Here is a 22,448-nt window from a genome sequence, read left to right as displayed (position 1 = left end):
CCATCAGTGAGTGGAGAGGTATAGAGGCATAAGCCCAGAATGTAAGGAAAAGGTAAACAGACGTCATTCTAAACCTTAACATAATCTGGATTAGTAGAGCCCAGTTGAAAGTTTTTCCCAAGTATAACCCTGTATTATCCATAAGACAGATAGGGTAAGATTAGGGTACTCAAAGGAAAGATTAGGGTTCTTTTGAAATCTAAGCAAGTAGCTTAAGGTGAATGCCAAGAGTGAAAGCAACAATTTAAAATATAATGAAGGCAGCATTAACTCTAATCTTAGCAAAGAAAATATGTCACGAAGAACTCCTGTAATAGTTCCTGACATCTAGTCCAGAACCCTGCAGAAGCAGTAACGGCTCGGGGCCCAAGCAGACCGGGTGAGAGAGGGAGGCCTGGCTGCAGGCTTCAGAAAGACACTCCCCTTATGAGTGGGATTCAGAAAAGCCTTTTCTGCTCACCAGTGCAGTCCCACTTCCTTCCCCTGCTGGGTCTCTGCCGGCCACTGCGCTCCCACCTTATGTTTCCCCCTCACCCAAATTCCTCTTCTTCTCCGTCAGCTCAAGCAGCTGGTACCTTTAGCCTGAATGAATGTGGCCCCAACAAGAATGCTCACCTGCCTAGCCCCAACGCTGCCTCCATGGCATCTGCTCACCCCTCCTCTCCCTGTTCACATCTCATCTCATCCGAGAAATCCTGACTCGCTAATCCCTACAAGAAAGCGACCTCCAACCTCTTTCCCCTGCACCATGTCCCCCGGTAATCCTCATCAAATGCAGCACAGCACTTCTTTCCCACGGGGGTCATTTGTTCTCCTTCCCTACAGCGTAAGCTCCAAGAGACAGGGCTTTGCTCTCTGTCCTAGCTGCCTGAATGACACTTGGTACAGCAGAGCTGCTGACTGAGCCGACACACCTCTCCAATATTACTGCCCACTGCACTCCAGCGCCTAAGGAGTGCTGGGCACTGAGCAAGAAGAGAATGGACCTAACTATTCCTTTACTCAGTATTTAATTTATTAATGTATATTAACTTATTTTGTTCATTGTATCCCATGTACTATTGAATATATACCACATACATTAATTTAATATATATTAATAAAGTATTAATCAGAGTGCTGGGCACTGAGTAAGAGGTCCACAATGTCACTATCTTAGAACCATTATCCTTTCCAGCCTCAGCTCTAAGAACAAGAGGTCTTTCTCATCTGCCATAAGCATCCTCTGTCCTGGCACGCACTCCAACACAAAGAACTATAAGTTCAGGGGCTGGGGAGATGGCTCAAGGGACAGTGCACAGATTTCGTGTGAGGAAGGCCTGAGCCCCAAGCCTGCCCCACACAGTCTCCTGAGCGTTGCCAGGAAGCTACTGCAAGTTCATTTCCTTTTTCCATAACGGGCAGAGACGGAATCCCTAAGAATCCTAGTTCCATTCCTGAGACACACATCTTCTCAACGGAAGATCGGGCACTGTCTGTTACACACTAGGCGAAGTGCAGACTCAAGAAATGTAAAGAAGATTGCTTGGTCCCTAACTGAAGGCGCCAGGAAGGACAAAGGCCTTGGCAACCAGCATATGGCAGCAATGCTGCTCTATGCAAAACAGAGCTCTGGTGAAGTGTCTTGGACGCAAGGGAAGGCTAGGCTGTATCGAGTGTCATGAAAGCAGCTAGGACAGAGAGCAAAGGCAAAGTCCTGTCTCATGGAGCTTACGTTCTAGGGAAGGAGAACAAATGACCAACGTGAGAAAAAAGTGCTGTGCTGCATGGTGATGAGGATTATAGGGGGACATTCATCCCACTGCCCAGGATGAGGCCTGAACTGAACTGTGGAATGGGAAAATGTAACCCAGAAGGAAGGGGAAAGGCATTCCGTGAACAGGGTCTGTGAGTAAGCAGACGTCATGCCAGTGCTTGTGCAAAACTATCATGGGGCTGGAATGATAACACAGCGGGTAGGGCATTTGCCTTGCACGCAGCCGACCCAGGTTCAATTCCCAGCATCCCATATGATCCCCCAAGCACCGCCAGGAGTAATTCCTGAGTGCTAAGCCAGGAGTAACCCCTGTGCATCGCCAGGTGTGACCCAAAAAGGAAAAAAAAAAGCCTCTCAGAATCAAAGGGTAAGAAGAGTGTGAAGAGAGAACAGTGGGATCAGGCTGCATCCCAGTGTCCCGAGCACCAGCAAGCATAGCCATGAGGACACCCGGGCATCTCCAGGAAGCCTGGGCTAATTCCTGGCACCACAGAGCCTGGTGCACTGCACGTAGCAGGGAAACTAAAGCAAAAATAAAAAATCATGCATGTGTCATAGAGTTGTGAGGGGACAAAGTACACAAGTTGGCTACCGGAAAGTTTAGAAAATAAAAAAAGAGGAAAGGCAGAGGCAATACTATGAAAGGAATCTGGGAAAGAGGAAGAGAAAGCTGAGTCTTCAAATTACTGCAAACACTAGAACCTCTTAAACAGGAGCTACAAGGTCAGGTCTGTGTTTCAGAAAAATCTTAATGGTGGTACACTGACTGGTTTGTCGGTTTATTCATTCATATATTATTTTTATGCAAGAAAAAGCTGGGTCAGCAATACCACTTCTGGGAATGTATCCCAGAGAGGCAAAAAAGTATAGCAGAAATGACATCTGCACTTGTATGTTCATCACAGCACAGTTTACAATAGCCAGAATTTGGGAAAAAACAGAGTGCCCAAGAACAGATGACTGGTTAAAGAAATTTTTTACACAATGGAATACTATGCAACTGTTAGAAAAGATAAAGTCATGAACTTTGCATATAAGTGGATCAACATGGAAAGTATTATGCTAAATAAAATGAGTTAAAAAGAGAGAGACAGACATAGAAGATTGCACTCATCTACAGAATATAAAACAACAGAATGGGAGACTAACACCCAAGAATAGTAGAAATAAGTACCAGGAGGTTTGCTCCATGGCTTGGAAGTTGGCCTCACATGCTGGGGGAAAAGGCAGCTCAGACAGAGAAGGGAACACCAAGTGTGGTTGGAGGACCAGCTCGGGATGGGAGATGTGGGCTGAAAGTAGACAATAGATTGAACACGACGGCCACTTACAAATTGTAACTGTACATCATGGTGATTCATAAAAAAAATTTAAAAAGAAAAAGATTTAGAAGGTCTTATGCCAGGCTGGAGAATTTGTATTTCTAACAAATGTTCTAAGGCGATGCTACTTTTGTTTCAGGGAACACTATTTGAGAACCACTCGTCAAAGATAAGTAGATTCCAGGATAAACAGTACAGCAGGTAAAGGGCTGGTCTTGCATGCAGTCAAACTGAGTTCAATCCCTGGACCCCTAAGCACTACCACACGTGATCCCTGAGCACGGAGCCAGGAGTTAGCTCTGAGCATCCACCTCTCCACTCCAAGGAAACTAGACAAAAAAGAAAGCATGCAATAAAGAAAGGACAAAGGAAAAAGTACAGATCCTCAGGCTAGTGGGAGAAGTCACTTGATGCCGATAGGTATTTCACATATATTTGCCAAATAATGTGTTAATAAACTACACAAAATAAACTGTCAAAAAATGATTTTTAAGTTTTAAGCCATATGAGCTTTTAATGAATCAGCTTCTCACACGACATTTTACTCTTTGCTTCTACATCCTATAACCAAAGAAAATGCTCACATATTATCTACCTTCCCAAGCACGTCCACAGACTGAGCCAAGTATGAAGAAGACTAATCTTGGTTACTTGTACCTAGGCACAAGTCCTACCTTAAATTAACAAACTGAAAGTCACCCTAGAATTCAAAAGAATCCATCTATTTGTTAGTATGTGTTTCACTAGTCTTTTCTACAACTCTGTGGCTTCAGAAGTCACCAACAGATGAAGAATTCCTTAAAGAATGTTACAACTAGTGGACTAAATATCTCAAGGCCTGTATTCACCTATTCAGATAACAGCAGTGAGACTGTATACACCTTGAGCACCTATCATAAGAGTTCTAGGGTGAAAAGCTAACAGTTGACAGTTTATTCTAATAAAAATATTCCAACAGTCACTTACGGAATTCTGAGGATTTAGTTTTATTTTCATCTGTCGCATCATCTCAAAATCTTTCAGAGTTCTGCAAAACAGATTTGTCAATTGTTAGAAAAATATTTAATTACATTACAAAAGAATGCATTTGCTTGTGTTACCTTCCAATATGCATGATAGATATAATTTAACTTTTATATGTACGAAATTGCAATATTTCAACAGTTTTTTCTTTAAAATGGATCTTAACAGATACATGTCTTAAAAGTACTAAGGAAACATTAATGATGGTATGGAAACATGCAAAACACAGGTTTCCGTAATGCAGTGGTTATAATGTTTACCTGACAAAAACATGCAAACATTATTCAGTAAACTTTAAAATGTGACATTTTGCTATACCTTAAAAATTTAAGATTTAAGCTGCCTCTATAAAAGAATGTAAATAACAGAGATCATATTTAAGATAGTCACAATTTTCCCTACAGAAAACCTCTACGTAGATGATAATCATACTTCATATTTGAATATAATGATACTCCTGGCTAGAATTCTTAATGAAACTGCAAAAATACAAAGATATGCTTTGGAAAAAATTTAGAGAAAAACCTATAACTAATTACATATAGTGGAAAATACTGACAATAAAGCAACAAAGCAAAAGTGGAATAAATTCTCAAGTAACTAAATAATACATCTTCTTCATTATATTAAAGCCACAGTGTTTTACTAAATCAAAGTAAAAATATAATTCAAACCAGATATAATCCAAATTTTTTAAATATAATTCAAAGTAGAAGACTGAATTCTAAGGTATGAGCTCATCAGAAATAAGCAAGAAACAAAAAACCCACACACACAGAAATTTGACCTAAAATTCAGCATGTTGATGCAAATAAAAAGACAGTCGAAATTTTAGACAACGTTAGAAGAAAGAAGTGAGAGAACACTGCCCTCCTGCAGAAACCACGTCTGCGCCCGTTGAGAGTCCAGATTGTGGGGGCTGCTGGGGCACCAGCCAGTGCCAGCAGCAGGTGTTTCCAAGGTAGAGAGAATGGGTGGGAATGCTGCAGTGAAAACCATTTCTGCCTAAAACATGGAACACTGCAGCTGAACACTCTTAAACACAGAATCAAACAGCCAACACGCCCCCCATCTCCCAGTTCTTCCTGAAGTCTGGCAGTCATACCCATGAACTGCCCCTGGTGCCATATAAGCTCACTGACGGCCATGATCCAGAGACATACAAATAAATCTCGGAAGAGAGCAAATCTCAGAAGACAACAACAAGCTTCAGAGATACCTCAGGACCCCAAAGTCACCATCCAGTTAAAAATTTAACTGCACCTCTATCACCCTACTTAAAATTTTAGAGTTTCTGGAGCGATACTCTACACCACTGAAGTACCAAGAGTAGCACACCACATTTGATGAGATGTAAAGTAGAAGGCAACTAATCTTGATTAAAAATATATACACATACACACACATATATATGATACATATATCAACACACAAGGTTCAACCTATAACAATATGTTAGTAATCTCTTACATAAGGGCTTAATGGCTCCAAGGTGAGATACACAATTTTCACACACTTTCCTCTAAGAAAACCTTTTTGGATCATTTTTAGAAGATTATTCATTACAAGCAATACAAGATAAATTATTTAGAATCTGCCTTTGGGACGGGCTTGGGTTGTGGTGGGAAAATTCAAATAATGGTGGTGGGTGTGTAATCTCTGGGTGGCTAGGGAAAGCCTCGGCGGCTCTCTCTCAGCGCCTCCATTTTCAACTGATTCACTGCCTATATTTTGTCCAAAAGAAGATAAAATCATTATAAAATTCATAGTACAATTTAACATATATATACGTGTTTATAAATACTTTTTAAAAGGTTGAAAACACATTCCTAAAATTTTTTCATTAATGAATCACCATGAGGTACAATTAATGACTTACAAATGTTCATGTTTATGTTTCAGTCATACAGTGATCAGTTACCCTTCTCCACTACCAATGATCTCAGTATTCCTCCCCATCCCGCCTCTGTGTCAGGGCATCCCTTTTGTTCTCTCTCTCCTTTTGGGTATTGTGGTTTACAACAGAGGTATTGAGTGGCCATGCGTTCAGTCTATAGTCTACTTTCAGCAGCACCCAACCCGAGTGGGTCCTCCCAGTACCCTTTACTTGGTGTTCCCTTCTCTATCTGAGCTGCCTCTTCCTCCAGCATGTGAGGCCAGCTTCCAAGCTGTAGGGCAAACCTCCTGGTCCTTATCTCTACTATTCTTGGGTTGAAAACACTTTTTAATTTCACATCAGTGATGGGTTTCTTAAGATAATTAATTGATAAACTCCAACAAAAAATTAATTGGTTAATCTCTAGCACAACAGTTCACAGATTGGACCCAACAGCCCAAACAGTCAAAACTGTAACATTTTTTCCTTCCTTCTTTCATTCCTTCTTTCCTCCTTCCCTCTTTCCCCCCTCTCTCCTTTCCTTCTTCTCTCCCTTCTTCCCCCTCTCCCTCCTTCCCTCCTCTTTTGTCTTTTCTTTTATGTTGCTGGGTTAGATCTTGGAGCATCAGACATAAGGGTAAGCACACTACCTCTAAGCCACTTCCTTGACCCCAATATTAAATTCTTGACATCCTAATTTTTAATGAATCAATTGTTCTAAATATTTTTTTAAGATTGGGGTGTGGGTACTGGGTTGATAGTACAGTGGGTAGGGCACTCGCCTTGCACATGGCCAACCCCAGCTGAATTCCAAGAACATACAGTCCCAATGCCACCAGGAATGATTCCTGAGCACAGAGCTAGGAGTAAGTCTTGAGTACTGCCAGGTGAGGTTCAAAAGGACAAAAACGAACAAAAAGATATATCCTTTAAATAACAGAATGAAACTCACCTTTCAGAGAGTTTGTCAGATAGTTTCTCAAGGAACTGCATGACAGTCTCTAAAGAAAATCCAAAAGAAGACACCTTTAATTACAAAAATTAAAATTTACTTACCTGCTAAAACATATGATGATAATACTCTATACATCTGGTGCCCTTAAAGCAATGACTTTCAAAAGTAAATAGAACTGCTAACATTTACTAGGCATATGGTATTTCTAGAAGATGATATTCTCTTTTATCAGAGAAACAATTAATCCAGTAAAAATCCATATCTTTAGATAATACCAGACAATGAAAAAAGTTCATGGGAGGCTAAGGGGAAAAAAAGCCCAAAATTTATATGTGTATCTACTTATTCATATGTCTAAGAGAAAAGAGGTAAATGGCAGGAGGAGTTTCTTATAAGAGTCACAATTGTAAATTTATTAACTGTAACAACTGATAACAATTTTTATCTTAACAATTAAAAACTATACATAAAAATATCAATATAATTTAGAATAATGAGTACGACAAAGAGATTTTTAAAATCTATTCTATTTCTGGGTAATTATTTTAAACTAAGTTTTATAAACAGCTGTAAAATAATTTTTCAGAATCAATACTAAGATTAAGTACAGCAAAATCAGGCTATTAAAAATATAAGCACTGAGGACCAGAGAGAGTGCAGGGGTTTCGGTACATGCCCTGTACACTGACGACAGGTACAGGGTCGACCCCAACACCACTTAGTCCCCAAGCATCTCCACATGCAGCCCTCAGCCCTTCACAGGGCCGGTGAAGCACCCCATTCCTGAGCTGTTGGTCTGGCTTGTGACTAGGAGGTGAGAGCGGGGAGCATGGAAATGCTGGGAAGCATCAGCAGGGAAGGCCGGAGACAAGACGGGTTGTGGCTGTGTCCTCCTCCCACAGAGCTCAGCACAGGGCCCCTCTGCCCCCAGACACACGTCAGAACAGACGTGGGGCTGCCCAGCCAGTCTCCTCCCTGCTCTCCAGCCACACTGTTCCTCCCCGGGCTCTGCCAAACAGCTCGGCCATCACGACCACTGACAACCATTCTGACAGCATCTAAAGCAAATTCCACCTTTAACCATGTAGCAGGCTTTTAGGAATTCAGGATGTCTACTGAAATTATCATCACCTCACATCTCCTGTACTTTATCACTCATAAATAATGAGATGAAACAGTAAGATCAGCTCCTCACAATGTCTAGCAGCTGGCATTCCCCTCACCTGACACCAGTGTCCTGACGCAGCACTCTGCTCTCTGAAACAGCATGTCACAGGGCCATGTTTCCATCAACCGAGCCCACACTAAACCTTAAGATCCACGGAAACACTGATCCTGCATCCTTTCCACACATGAATAAAACCACCAGTATGACCAGTGGAGTCAAATAAAAATAATTTACATTGACATGAATAAAAAGACAAAGTATGACTTATTCTCAACCTGCACATGAAGTAACAGTGCTTTCGTTAGATAAAAATAAATTCCAAATTATCAGCTCTATTTAAAAAAAAAAAAAAATCCTGGGCCTGGAGAGAAACTACATGGGGTAAGGTGCTCACTTTACAGGCAACCAATCCTCAGTTAGATCCCTATTACCATATGTGGTCCCCTGAGCACAGCCAGGTATGCAAAAACAAAACATAAACCCTTCCTATCAAAAGATGCAGAAAAATCTCAAGAAATGAGTCCGAGGGGCCAGAACTATATCACAGCCAGTAGGGCATTTGCCTTGCACGCGGCCGACCCAGGTTCAATTCCCAGCATCCCATATGGTCCCCTGAGCACCGCCAGGAGTAATTCCTGAGTGCAAAGCCAGGAGTAACCCCTGTGCATTGTTGGATGTGACCCAAAAAGAAAAAAAAAAGAAAGAAGTCAGAGTAGATATTGAAAAATATAACACAAGGGGCCAAAGAGATAGTTCAAGGGTTTGAGCAAATGCTTTGCATGCGGGAGGACTGGGTCCAATCACCTGTACCATATAGTCCCCAGATTACCCCCAGAAATGACCAGAGCATTGCAGCATGAGTAGCACTACCTAGCGCCATCCCCTCAACCCCACAAAAAACACTAAGGAGACTAATTTATAGCTATTTAAAATCACAAGTTTACTTTCACCAAATTTCGATATTGTTCTTAAAAGATGGATAAAAACATGCTTACCTGGATTCTTAGCAATGGTTCCTTGGAGAGCTCTGTGAGAGTATGAGGAATACCCCACTAACTTCGCCAGAAGATCTCTATTACTGAGCAGTTCTTCCAAACATTTAAGTTGACCAGCATTGGGATAAAGGAAAATTTTATAAGCAGCTTCTCGTACCTAAGTTTAAAAAGTATATAATTACATATATATTGCATAAATATAAATACCATGTTACAAAATGTTATGCAATAATAATATAGTCTTGCTCTGATAAACTGCAGGTGATCACTACTTTACAATGTTAAAATTTAATTTTTTTAAATAATAAAATATGAAATAATGGTTTATATAAGATAAAGAAAGCATTTGGATTAATAAAATAGAGTAAGTACAAAAAGATACCCAACTAGAGCTTTCTGTTGTAGAGAACAGTAGGACAAAATTTTATCCAATGCTTATGTCTGTCATAAAAATATCACTAAAAAATCTTTACCCAGACAAAGTCAATATTCATATGCACTAAACAACTTAGTATAAAAAGTCAATCCAGGGGGGTTGGAGCGATAGCACAATGGGAGGGCATTTGCTTTGAATGTGGCCAACCCGGGTTCAATGCCCGGCATCCCATATGGTCCCCCAAGCACCGCCAGGAGTAATTCCTGAGTACTGAGCCAGGAGTAACCCCTGAGCATCGCTGTGTGACCCAAAAAAGCAAAAAAAAAAAAAAAAAGTCAATCCATTTGCGAACATTTATCATACTCTTAAATGATTTCTTTATACATAAACTACTTTTGTTATTAAATACATTTATAGAATTAAAGTTCCCATATGAAATGTTTAGGACTTAGTAACACTTTTAAAGGTACAAATAAATCTATCATCATTGAGTCTGAGGCTCAAACAGCACTGGCAAGCAGGTAAGATGTGAGAGCTGAGAGAAAATGGAAATCACATACCAAGTCATCGGGGGCTTCTGCATGTAGGCCATCTATTACTGCGTGCTCTCCAGCAAGGACAAAGTGCCGGCGGATGTGTTCAGGCAAGAGCTGCTTCTCAATCTTGTTGGGAAAGTTGGTTCCCATCAGAAATGTACTGCTCAGATCCAATATTTTAACATTCAGGTCCACTGCTCTTTTACGCTATAAGTGCAAGAAGTGAAAATTACTCAAAACCATTTAAAATAGAGCATAACATGATACTCGCCATAACCATGCCACCAGACCTCGCACCAGGCTGTTTCACTCAGGGCACCCCAGAGAGGGGCAAGTGAGAGCCCTCCCCCCAAGGTACCATGTTAATGATCTCTTATAGAAGGGCTTAATGGTCCCTGGGTAAAATGCAACAATCTTCATACTCATTACTCTAAGGGTATTTTTTTGCAGCATTTTCAGCGGTTTTCCGTAACAAACAATATAAAACATATTATTTCGGTTTTGCTTTGGGTCAGGGATTGGACATCAGGATGGAAACACCCAAAATATGATGGTGGAAAGGTGTAATGGTGGTGAAGTTGGTGTTTGAATGTAAAATGTAATCAAATATTGTGAACTACTTTATAAAATAAAAAAAAATTAAAAACATTTAAAATAAAATTTTATAACAAAGTTTGCAATCTATGTAGATGAAGGATCAATAAATGTTTTAAAAAATAAAATTTTATACAAAATTAATACTGAACATACTATCATATGTATGTAATATGCCATATATAGCATTAATTCTATTTGGATACCAAGATATAAACTGCCCTTTAGTTTTTAACTTTTTTTTTCTTTTTAGGTCACACCCCGCAATGCACAGGGGTTACTCCTGGCTCTGCACTCAGGAATTACCCCTGGCGCTGCTCAGGGGACCATATGGGATGCTGGGAATCGAACCCGGGTCGGCCGCATGCAAGGCAAACACCCTACCCGCTGTGCTATTGCTCCAGCCCCTGTCCTTTAGTTTTTAATGCAGCATGCTTTAAGGTTTTCATAACTATCAGAGCTCTATTATTTGACTAGGATGCATAACTAACATTGGAAGTTGACATGATAAAAGTATAGACTTCCCGGCACTCTAAGGCATCTTCTTAAGTGAGTCAGAGAAGAGTGAGCTAATTAAAAATGATGCTTAAAGCACTGTTCACAACAGCCAGAACCTGGAAACAACCCAAGGGCCTGAGAACAGATGAGTGCATAAAGAAAACTATGGTACGTCTACACAATGGAACACTACACAACCTCTAAGAAAAACGAAGTCGTTAAATCTGCTTATACATGGATGGACATGGAGAGTATCATGCTGAGTGAAATGAGTCAGAGGGAGACGGGCAGACACAAAATGACCACACTCATTTGCAGAATATGAAAAAGCATAGTATGAGACTAATACCCAATAATAATAGAAATGAGGATCAGGAGGCTGAAGGCTTGCCACAAGGGATAGAGGGAGAGGCAGTTAGGATAGAGAAGGGACCAATATGACAATGATCACTCTGGATAAAATCTGGGTGCTGAAAGGAGATAAAGCGATATGCATGATAAATTTTCAGTTTCTGTAATGCAAACCACAATGCCTAAAAGTAAAGAGAGAGAGTGAGACAGAAGAAAAGTATCAGCCATAAAGGTAGGCTGGAGGGGGGATGGCAGGAGGGAAACTAGGGACATTAGTGGTGAGAAATGTGCACTATGTGCAAATGTGAAAGGATGTACTAGAACATCGTGTGACTAAAAGCCAATCAAAACTCCGTCACTGTGTATCTCATGGAGATTCAATTTAAAAGGGGAGGAAGGAATGATGCATGATGCTTTAAAACATTTTAGGGATTCTTCTTTTTTCTTTTCTTTTTATTTCCCTTCCCCATCCCCCGCCCCCCCAATTTTTGGTCACACCAGTATTGCTCAGAGATCACTCCTGGCAGGGCTTGGGGGACTATAATCAAACCCAGGAATCAAACCTGGGTCAGCTACAAGCAAGGCAAGGGCCCTACCTGCTCCACTATCACTCTGGCCCCAAAATTATTTTCAAATGAAGTCTTTGAAGGAGAGTCAGAAAGTGCAGTAAGTTTCAAAACACTGGGCAGAAAAGGGAGAATGAAAGCAACCCACTGCTTCCATTCAGTGGCAATATCCAAAGACAAAGAGCACCCACCAGATATGACAGATGCCAACATGGCAGCGGCAGAGGAGCACCGGAGAGCTGGGGGACCTGAGCAGTGAAAGAGGGGACCTGGGAGCTGGGGGACCTGAGCGGTGACAGAGGAGACCTGGGAGCTGGGGGACCTGAGCAGTGACAGAGGGGACCTGGGAGCTGGGGGACCTGAGCAGTGACAGAGGGGGCCTGGGAGCTGGGGGACCTGGGCGCTGGGGGACCTAAGTGGTGACATAGGGGACCTGGGTGCTGGGGTAACCTGGGCGTGACAGAAGGTTATATATGAATATCCAAACTTTTCCATTTAAAATGTTCAGGCTTTTGGGGGAAGCCAAAGAAGTTTTCCATTCCTCCCATCCTTATAGTCTATATATCTTCCTATTTTGTTTCTGGCCATTTATCACCACCTAACGGCAACTGGCAGAATAACAGTTAAAAAGTGAAGCACTGGAAATAAAAAAAGTTTCAAAAATCTCTTCCTAATGCGTTTATTTTTAATAAAAATTTTTCAAAAAATATATTACCTGTAAATAACCTAAAAAATTTAAAACTTGTATTAGTTACAGACTTCACCAATCTGTTCAGGGCACCATTTCACCATTTGTCCACAATTAAATATGTGATTGTTTGAACCCTAAGAGTTCTAAGAGGTTTTATTAAATAGATGCTCTTCCAAAAACATGTATCTCCATTAATCTGAAGCTTTCAAAATAGCTTTCTGAAGCTATTCATGTGAGACCTTTAAAATTAACTAAGAAAGAATCCAGAGCAATAGTACAGATGGTAGTGTGCTTGCCTTGCACACATCCAACCTGGGTTTGATCCCAAGCATCCCATACGATTCCAGGAGCACCACCAGGAATGATCCTCTGTGGAGAGCCAGAAGTAATACCTGAGCAATGCTGGGTGTGGCCCCAAAACAAAAATCACTTGTATCACTTGTCATCCCGTTGATCTTCAATTTGCTCGAGCAGGCACCAGTAACGTCTCCATTTGTCCCTGTCACCTGCTAGTATAGTCCAATGGCATCGGCTCGCTCGAGGAACATGAAGAGCCTCAAACCATTCATTCAGGTCTTAACAAGTAGTCTGAACATCTCGTAGGTGGGTGGCCACGTGTTCTTTTGATGTCCCATGGAATCTAGTCGGTAACAGCTCTAGTCCAACGATTGTCTCTGAATCACATTACGTGTCCGGGCCATCTGATTTCTGATGCCTTGGCAAATGACACAGCATCCCTGATTCTTGACCGTCAATGAAGGTTGGTACTCCGGATTCCTTCTCTCACTTGAGTGAAACGTGATACTCCAAGCAGAGCTCTTTTGATTCCTCTTTGGGATACCCAAATAGCATTCTCATCCTGTTTGCGTAGGGCCCATGTCTCTGAGGCGTATGTTAGTGCAGGAAGAACGGTGGAGTCGAAAAGATATGCCCAGAGCCAGAGGTTCTTTGTCCTCTTAACCACTTCTTCGACGCTCTTGAAGGCGTTCCACGCTGCTCTCTTCCTCCTGAGCAGTTCTGGCACCAAGTCATTCCTCATGTTGAGTTCTCGACTCAGGTATACATAGCTGCCGCATAGGGAGATGTTCGTTCCATTGAGAGCAAATGTAACGTCAGGGAACAGTTTGTTTTTCATGAACATTGTTTTGCTGAGATTCAGCTTTAGTCTGATCTTTCCACACTCACGGTCAAAGTTGCCCAGCATTTGTGCCACTTGGCTGATATTTGGTGTTATTAGAACAATGTCATAAGCGAAGCGGAAGTGGTGTAGTTGCCAACTGTCTATCTTCACTCCCATTCCTTCCCATTCCAGTCATCGCATGATGTTCTCGAGGGTGGCACTTAAGAGTTTAGGTGAAATGGTTTCACCCTGCCAAACCCATCTCTTTACATCGATGATGACTTCTTTGAGAATGGTGAGATCCTGGTGGTGAATCCATAATACAGCTCACAGAGGATCCTGATGTACTGAGTTTGAATGCCCTGTTTGGCTAGGGCTTCGATGACCATTTCAGTTTCAACAGAATCAAAGGCCTTCTTTAAAGTGATAAACGTTAGACAGAGTGGCATCTTGAACTCTCACGAAACCTCAATGAGCTTGGTCACCATGTGGATATGGTCTATCGTGCTGAATGCTTTTCGGAACCCGGCTTGCTCACATGGTTGTCCTTCATCTAATGCTCTGCCAATCCTATTCAGGATGACTTGAGTGAACAACTTGTAGACAACAAACAACAAGTAGATCGGGTGATAATTACCGATGTCATGGATGTCTCCCTTCTTATACAACTGGACGGTCCTGCTGATTTTCCACTGGGACAGAACCTTGCATACAGACAGGTAGCGTGTGAAGAGCCGAGCCAGTTTATTGACAAGTACTGGTGGCAGATTCTTCAGGTATTCGGGTCTGACCTTGTCTGGGCTGGGTGCTGTACGTGTCTTTACCGATGAAATGGCATGTCGGATTTCAGAAGGGAGTACGCTGGGAACGACATAACCATCCTGCAGAATTTGATATGTGGGCAGGTGGATGTGGCTATCAAAGATATCTGAGTAGAAGTCATGGATAACCTTTTCCATTGCCCTTCTGGAAGATGTGATAGATCCATCAGGATGTCGGAGGACAGTCATCTTGGTCTTGTAGTTGGCAAAAGACAGGCGGGTGTTTCGAATACTTTTCCCAGCTTCTGCCGCATCAGCCAACACTGCTGCTCTTCTCTCTTTGAGGTCTTCCTTTATCACTTCTCTGCACAGTTTTGCAAGCTCGGATGTTAGCTTGTGATTGCCTGATGCTTGTGCCAGACCATGCTTGTCGAATGAGCTCAAGAGTTTCTGAAGACAGGCGACTTTTTGTGGCTTTCTCTCTCTCTGCATTCCTCGCACAATCATGGAAGTGCTGAACCAGTCAACTGTACTCCTAGTTGATGTTGTCAATGGTGGCATCTTCCCATATTGTTGCAATAGTACCAAAGAGTTCCCAGCTGGTAGTCGTTCTGGGAGTTCTCTTCTTAAAACTTTGCGGCCCTTTCTCCCTGCTCTGTAAAGTAAAATTTCACATGAAGGAGACGGTGGTCTGATCCCGTTTGGAATTTTGGGACAACAGCAACATAGGTCAGACAAAGCCGTTGATTGAATATGATGTGTTCAATTTCGTTGTGGAACTGTCCACTGGGACAGTTAATTTAATTTAATTAAGAAATAATTTGGAAATTTAAAAAAAGAAATAGAAGCCTTTAAAATGTGTGGCGAGTGCTCGCTTCGGCAGCACATATACTAAAATTGGAACGATACAGAGAAGATTAGCATGGCCCCTGCGCAAGGATGACACGCAAATTCGTGAAGCGTTCCATATTTTTTGAAAGTAAAGTGAAATTTATTACTTACACAGGCGGGGGAGCTAAGGGTGGGGGGGCTAGGGGCGTGGGGGGGGTTAGGGGTGTGGGGGGAGGGGTGGAGCTATACTGGGATTCTTGGTGGTGGAATATGAGCACTGGTGAAGGGATGGGTATTCAAGCATTGTATAACTGAGATTTAAACCTGAAAACTTTGTAACTTTCCACATGGTGACTTAATAAAAAATTAAAAATAAATAAATAAAAAATAAAAAAAAATGTGTGGCGAGTTTAAGATTACTTTGTTAGAAAGTGCAATACAGGAGGCCAAGGCAATAGAATGGCAGGTAAGGCATTTGTCTTGCACATGGCCAACTGGGATTCAATACCCAGTATCCCATATGACCCAGCAAACACCTACAGTAATTCCTGAGTGCAGAGTCGGGAGTAACCCCTGAGCATAACCAGGTTCGACATTTACCCCCTTCCAAAAACTAGCCAAAGTGCAAGAGTAAGGCAGGCAGGGCACTAGGGTTTCGTGTATCTGACCTGGGTTCAATCCCCTGCACCGCAGATGGTCCCGAGCCCGCCACAGTGATTCCTGAATATAAAGCCAGGAATAAACCCCTGAGCACTGCCAGGAGCAGCCGGAAAACCAAAATAAAAATGAAAGTGCAAGAGACCTTCCTTTTAGCTCTCCAAGTAGCATGCCTCTGAGAGACAGAAGTCAGTTACCAGAAAGGCCCTTAGCAGTTTTCTTCACTTGCAGCTTTGAAGTTTGTGGAAGGGCAGCTAATTTCCCATACAAACACATTGATGAAAAGCAGCAGAATCAGTGCTGGTGAGCTGGACCCTGACAGAGACCCTCTTCAGCAAATTTCAAAACTATCTTTCCCGGAAAACATACAAAATAGTAATGCGAGTCTCTAAGATCAGTGTTTCTCAACCAGGTCCTATAGGGCCCCGGCAGGGCCCCAGGATGTAAAATCATGGCACAAGAAGAAGAACCAAAAATGGTGGGACAAAGGTGGAGAAGCCCTGACCTAGTCTCTGCTCACAGCTTCCCAGAGGGTTCACAGTGACTGTTAGCTGAACCGTCTGAGTCCTGAGACACCCCTTCGGGCGCCGGGCCAGGCCCCAAGGGGAGACTCTGATAGGACAACACATGAGCGGAGCCTCTCCTGGCCCAGAACAGACCAGACACATGGACAGGGGGCTGAGACGCTGCAGGGGGTAAGGGCAAAGCACACGTGCCCGATGCCAGCCACCAAGTACCCTGGAGAGCAGCAGCAAGCGCCAGTATGGTTAGTTACAGCACAAGCCGGGGAATAGGAGGCAATGGCCAGGTCCACACGCCAGGCGGACACCCCTGCATCCCTGCCCCAGTGTGCCAGAAGTCCTGGTGTCTCTGCCCTGTCCAGGCTAAGGCTACCCTTTGAGCCTATGAGCGCAGGTGTGCACATCCAGTGCTCAAACCTTGAGGCTGGGGTGGGGGAAGGGGAGAAGGAGGGGGAGGTAGCAAACTGGGCACTAAGAAAGCCCCCTATAGCTCTCAGCTGCTAGCCACAGCACTGCGGACAATCTGGCCCATCTACCCTGGTCACTGCCGCCCTCAGACACTATGACCTCAAGTCAAGCTCCGAAGCATATGAATGACTCATTCTCTCCAAAGAGGGGGAGTTTCCCCCCTGGAACTGACACTCTGAGACTTTCCCACCTGTATCTGTCTGTGGCTCTCAGCGAGCCCACAGCCTGCCCTCAGTCCAGATGCACCGTCCCTGCACAGCTCCCCTGGGCCTGCAAAGGTCCAGCACAGAGCTACACTAGACCCAGAGGACAGCTCCGAGGTGCACAGCAGGGAAGTTGCTCAGGGCCAGGGAGGGAGCAGGACACCAGCACTGGGAAACTCATGCTCAGGACTGTGGAAGGAGCCTGGCGGACACCACCACGGGGGATGTCAATCCTGTTCCCACCCAGGGACAGGACCTGCCCTCATCCCCGCCCCCACCCCCGAAGGCCTGTTCCCCATCCCCACTCCAAGCAGCCCCTTCATGCTTGGCACTGCTTGGACAGCAGACCTTGCTCAGCAGTGCAGGCTGCAGCCACCTTGCAACAGGTAAACATTGCAGGGCCTCAGTCCGTAGCCCACACGTGTGACACGAGTCACAAAAAGAGCTGCTCCACTCTACACCGTCATTAAATGCATAGCATGCACAGGAGGAAAAAAAAAAAAGATGGGAAAACAGGGAAATCTGATCAGAGGAGGGACCCAAACAAAAACCAGAGAAAAGCACCCCACCTGCTGCACTATCTCCCCAGCCCGGAAAATGGAAACATCTAAAAGGCAGATAGATCTCAGCCCAAGAATAGGTCAAGAAGTGAGCATACTTAGGTAAGATGACAAAGATCTCCAACTAAAAAAGATATTAAGAACTGCGGCTAAACCTTGTAGAAAGCTTTTGAATGAGAAGCAAGAGGATGGGAGAGGGGTTAAGGCACATGCCCTGTAGCAGCCGACTGCTCTGTTCCTGGCATCAGATCGGCATCAGGGGGCATAGCAGGGAAGGGCTGTGGCAGTGATCTGCAGCAAAGCCCACACAGTATGGCACCCTCCAACTCACATCAAACCCCAGTCCAGGTGACCAACGGTCACTAGAAGGGGTCATGGCAAAAGAAACATGAGCTAAAATCAAAGACACCTAAATGAATAGGAGAACATATCTGCACTCAACGCAAGCAGTTTGATATGAGGAATAATAAAGCAATCACAAAGATCAAAAATCACAAAGAAAGTCCAAATGCCATTTCGAAAATATGAGGAAAGGAAATGAACAGACATGTCTCCGAAGAAGACAGACGAATGGCCAATAGGCACATGAAAAAGTGTCAAATATCACTTATTATCAGGGAAATCCAAATCAAGCCTAGTCTCATTATATATAGTCTCATTATAATGAGATACCATATCACGCCAGTGAGAATGGCACATATCAAGAATACTGGGAACAATCTATGTTGGCAGGGATTGGGTGAGGGTGAGAGGAGAATGCTCATTCACCACTCGTGAGATTGTTGTCTGGTTCAAGCCTAGAGAAAACGGATGGAGAGTTCTAAGGAAAGTGAACCACCATACTATCCAGCAATTACACTTCTCAGTATCCCCTGGACACAAAAACATCCACTCAAGGATGTATGCATACCATTATTCATTACAGCACTCAGCACAACATCTAAGATATGGAGTCAATCTAGGTGTTCGATGGTAAATGAGTGGATTATGAAAATGTGATATACAAACACCCAATTGAATAAATGCAGCTGTAAGTAAGAAAAAATGAAATCATGCAATTCCTTGCAACTTGGATGGAACTCGAAGGTATGGTATTAAGTGTTCAGAAGAAGGAAAAACACAGGATGCTCTCACTTATCTAGGATTTGTAGAATAACCAGATGAAGGAATGCAAAGTATTAAAGGATAACTCGGTCACCCATTCCCCAAAATATAGAAAGGAAAAGAAGAGAGAGGGAGAGGAACTGAGTGGGGTAGCAAGCAGAAGTGGATGGAGGGTAACAAGGGAAAGGGCTAAGGATCTTAGGGAGCATGGTGCCCTCAGCAGGTCAGTCTGTACCTGCGGGCAAGTGCATCAGCAGCCTGATGGTGCCTTCTGGATTCCTGATATCCCAAAATTGCCTCTGTGCCTTTGGCCAGACCCCAACAACTTGGGGTCAAGTTTATCAAGAAATTAAATGGCCAAAAGTTAGGTATGTGGGAGACACACCCACAAACCACCTCCGGCTCAACTGTACAAGCTCATTTATTGGCCTTGTTTCAGAGACCCATAGATAAATCTCGAAAGAGACCAAAAGCCACAGTTAATCTCAGACCTGCGCATGGCTGAACAGACTGGGGTAAATCAGAAGAGGATGGGTTGGCCTGGTGCCTGCCCAAGCAGAGTCCCCCCACAACCACTTGCTTTCACAATCCAATATTGCCGCCACACCCCTGGCCTGACTCCACAGTCTCAGGATGAACCTCAACAAGATATAATGTGCTGAAAATTCAGGTATGCGGGTTTTGTGACTGAAATCTCCAGGCTTTCTGGGAGTTGGGATGGGCTACCTCCCCCCACTTCCCAAAACACATGGAAGCACTGGCAGTCACCCCAATGAACCAACTCTAGAACAACCGTGTAAGTTCTACTACCGGCCTTGCTTCAGAGACCCATAATAAATCTGGAAAGAGATCAAAAGCTGCAGTTAATCTCGGACCCACACATAGCTGAACAGAATAGGGTAAATGACACTGTAAAGGGAGGCTGACACTGGTGGTGGGGCTGGTGCTGAAACAGTCTGCCTGAAACACAATTGTGAATAACATTGTAAATCACTGTGTTTGGATAAAAAATTAAAATTTAAGAAAAAAAAAAAAGAATGACTGGAAAAGGCCCACTGGAAAAGGCCCACTGGAAAAGGCCCCCGGCTTCCCGAGCACCACTCACAAGGCAAAATAAAAACAAGACTTCATGCTTATGCACATAGATGTGACAATGAAAGAGCACAAAAGTACATAAAGCACTACTAACATACAAAGTAATATGACATTAAAAACAGGATACTTTAACTTCCCACCTACAACTATGGACAGGGCAACTAACAGAAATAGACAAACTTGGACAGAAAGGCTTACTAGGCATTCGTAGAATGTCACATCAAAACAGCTAAATTTACATTTTTTTCAAGTTTACATAAAACTTTGTCATAGACAAGGCATAAGCTGGGACCTAAAAAAACTACAAAATATTCCAATTATTTTTTCATCAAAATGTCATTGAGCAATAGTACATTGTGCTTGCCTTGCACACAGCTGACCCAGGTCAGATCTCTGGAATCTCCTACAGTCAGTCCCCAGCACTCCCATCTGGAGACTGACTGTAGGAGATTCATTCTTGAGTGCAGAGTCAGGAGTAGCCCCAGAGCATTGCCAGGTGTGGCCCAAAAATTAAAAAAAAAAAAGTTATACAATTAGAAATCAACCACATAAAAATAAATAAATAAAAATCACTTAAAGTCTCAATGTGTGAAGACTAAACAATAAGCTTCTCAGTAACCACCAGGAAGAAACCTAAGGGGATAAAAAGAAATGCCCAGAGACCAGTGGAAGTAAAAACACAAGTAATCTGAACGTGTGGGGTACAACAAAGCAGTATTAGAAGGGAAGTCAGCAGTGACCCAGTCTTCATAAAGCACTAGCCAGCCAATGCCGGCACCACACAGGATACCCTGAACCACCCGCTGCCTGACGCCTGAACACAGAGCCAGAAGGAAGCCCCAAACATCCAAGTGTGGTTCAAGCCCCCAAGATTAATTAATCAACAAAATTTTTAAGAGATGCTAAATGTAGAATTTCCCTATGATCCAGCTTTTCTACTTGGGGGAGGTATTAATCAAAGAGTAAGAAAACATCAAAACAAAATATCATATCCACCAGTTTTCACGCAGCACTGTTTTACAAAACTAAAGCAACTTTAAGTGTCCAGCAACTGGTGGATGGATAAAGAAGACCCACAACTACACAATGGGTTAGTACCCATTTGCACAAAATGAAAGGGGCACGCGTGGATTATGAAAAGTAAAATAAGGCATAAGGAAAAAGACAAGTTTTGGATGATTTAATCCATGTTTGTAACATACGGATATAGAATTGATGCACAAACAACAAAAAGATAAAGCAGTGGATGTTGATAATAAAATTAAGACACAGGGGAAGGAAAGAGAGAGGAGGTTTGGGGCTGAAAAATTAATAAAGAAATACAAATAAGATTACAAACCAAAAAAAAAATGAAACACTGGTATGAAATTTGGAAAACATGGTCTACACTCTCAGTACTGGAGAGCCCTAAAACTTAGGTAAGTGACACAATGACTATAAACTCAAATCAAAGCAACTGAAATAAACAAAAAGTGAGTTCAGATGAAGACAAAATTCTACTAGGAGAACTAAATCAAAGCTTCGTGGACACTGGAGTGTGAAGGTAAAGGTGAAGATGAAGGCCTAGCAAATATTTAGGACAAACACACCTGGGAGCTGCCAAAGCAAGGAGTTGTAGGACACCCCCTCACACACACACACACACAAACCCACAAAAAAATTAATTTTAAAAATGTAAAAAATTAAAAACAGGTCCAGGTGAATGAGCTGGGAAGACACTACAGTGTGAATTCTCTCAGACGGGAACTGCCACTCAGACCTCCGGAAGGCCAAAGTCACAGGAAGGCTGTGGGCAGAGTGAGAGTCCAACCACAGTTTGCGGAAAAGATTCTGACGTGCAATCAGGTCAGATCAGCCAGCAGAAAGCTGCTGAGTTTGTTGGAGGGGAGAGTCTCCTCTGCCTGATACCACAGAGATGCCCCGTTACTGTGTAGTAGACCAGGAAGAATGAACTGCCAGCCTCAAGCTATGAATTAGGAGGCTCTGCTGAGAAGCCTGCACTGTAACCAACCACAGAGAAGTGGATGTGACTCAGGGAGTACCCGCCCTTCAGGCCTGAGGTCACAAACATAGCCACACGGCCCAGCACGTCCAGAGCAATCCCACTGGTGCTGCGGTCTACACCCCAAGCACACCCAGATCACAATCTTTACTGGAGGCACAAGGCAGCCAAGCAGGTGTGACCCCAAATCACTGGAACAACAATGACAACAGCAAAAACAAAGAGAAGGGAAGAAGGAAATAAACAACAGCAAATGCTGGATCATGCTAATTGTGACCAGAAGGCTTCTGGCACAGTCCAGTTGTCCAGTTTTAAGGTGATAAGAATCAGGGTGAGCTGTTTTGGAGACGCAGACAAATGCAGGAAAAGCCCTACAAAACAATCCCAAGGCCTAGTAACTAAGAGACAGGACTGGAAAT

At 43.1% G+C, this 22,448-nt stretch overlaps 1 protein-coding gene and 1 non-coding gene across 2 annotated transcripts in view; one reads left to right on the top strand and one right to left on the bottom strand.

Annotated features, from left to right (window-relative positions):
* The window catches only part of MIPEP (mitochondrial intermediate peptidase), a 188,627-nt gene that overhangs the window by 144,037 nt on the left and 22,142 nt on the right, over positions 1-22,448 (bottom strand). Inside the window, exons 6-9 of the mRNA XM_055136792.1 lie at positions 10,032-10,214; positions 9,096-9,252; positions 6,930-6,978; positions 4,045-4,105 (exon numbers count right to left, since the gene is read on the bottom strand). Coding sequence (XP_054992767.1) covers positions 4,045-4,105; positions 6,930-6,978; positions 9,096-9,252; positions 10,032-10,214 — 450 coding nt within the window. The remainder of the gene's footprint in view (positions 1-4,044; positions 4,106-6,929; positions 6,979-9,095; positions 9,253-10,031; positions 10,215-22,448) is intronic.
* Positions 15,456-15,562, top strand: LOC129401227 (U6 spliceosomal RNA). The gene has a single exon (XR_008628159.1). It is a non-coding gene; the product is annotated as a U6 spliceosomal RNA (small nuclear RNA).

The sequence above is a fragment of the Sorex araneus genome, chromosome 1 (genome assembly GCF_027595985.1).
Source record: "Sorex araneus isolate mSorAra2 chromosome 1, mSorAra2.pri, whole genome shotgun sequence".
In the NCBI taxonomy this organism is placed as follows: domain Eukaryota; kingdom Metazoa; phylum Chordata; class Mammalia; order Eulipotyphla; family Soricidae; genus Sorex; species Sorex araneus.
Note: the sequence above shows the minus strand (reverse complement) of the source record. Positions and strands in the feature narration are given on the sequence as shown.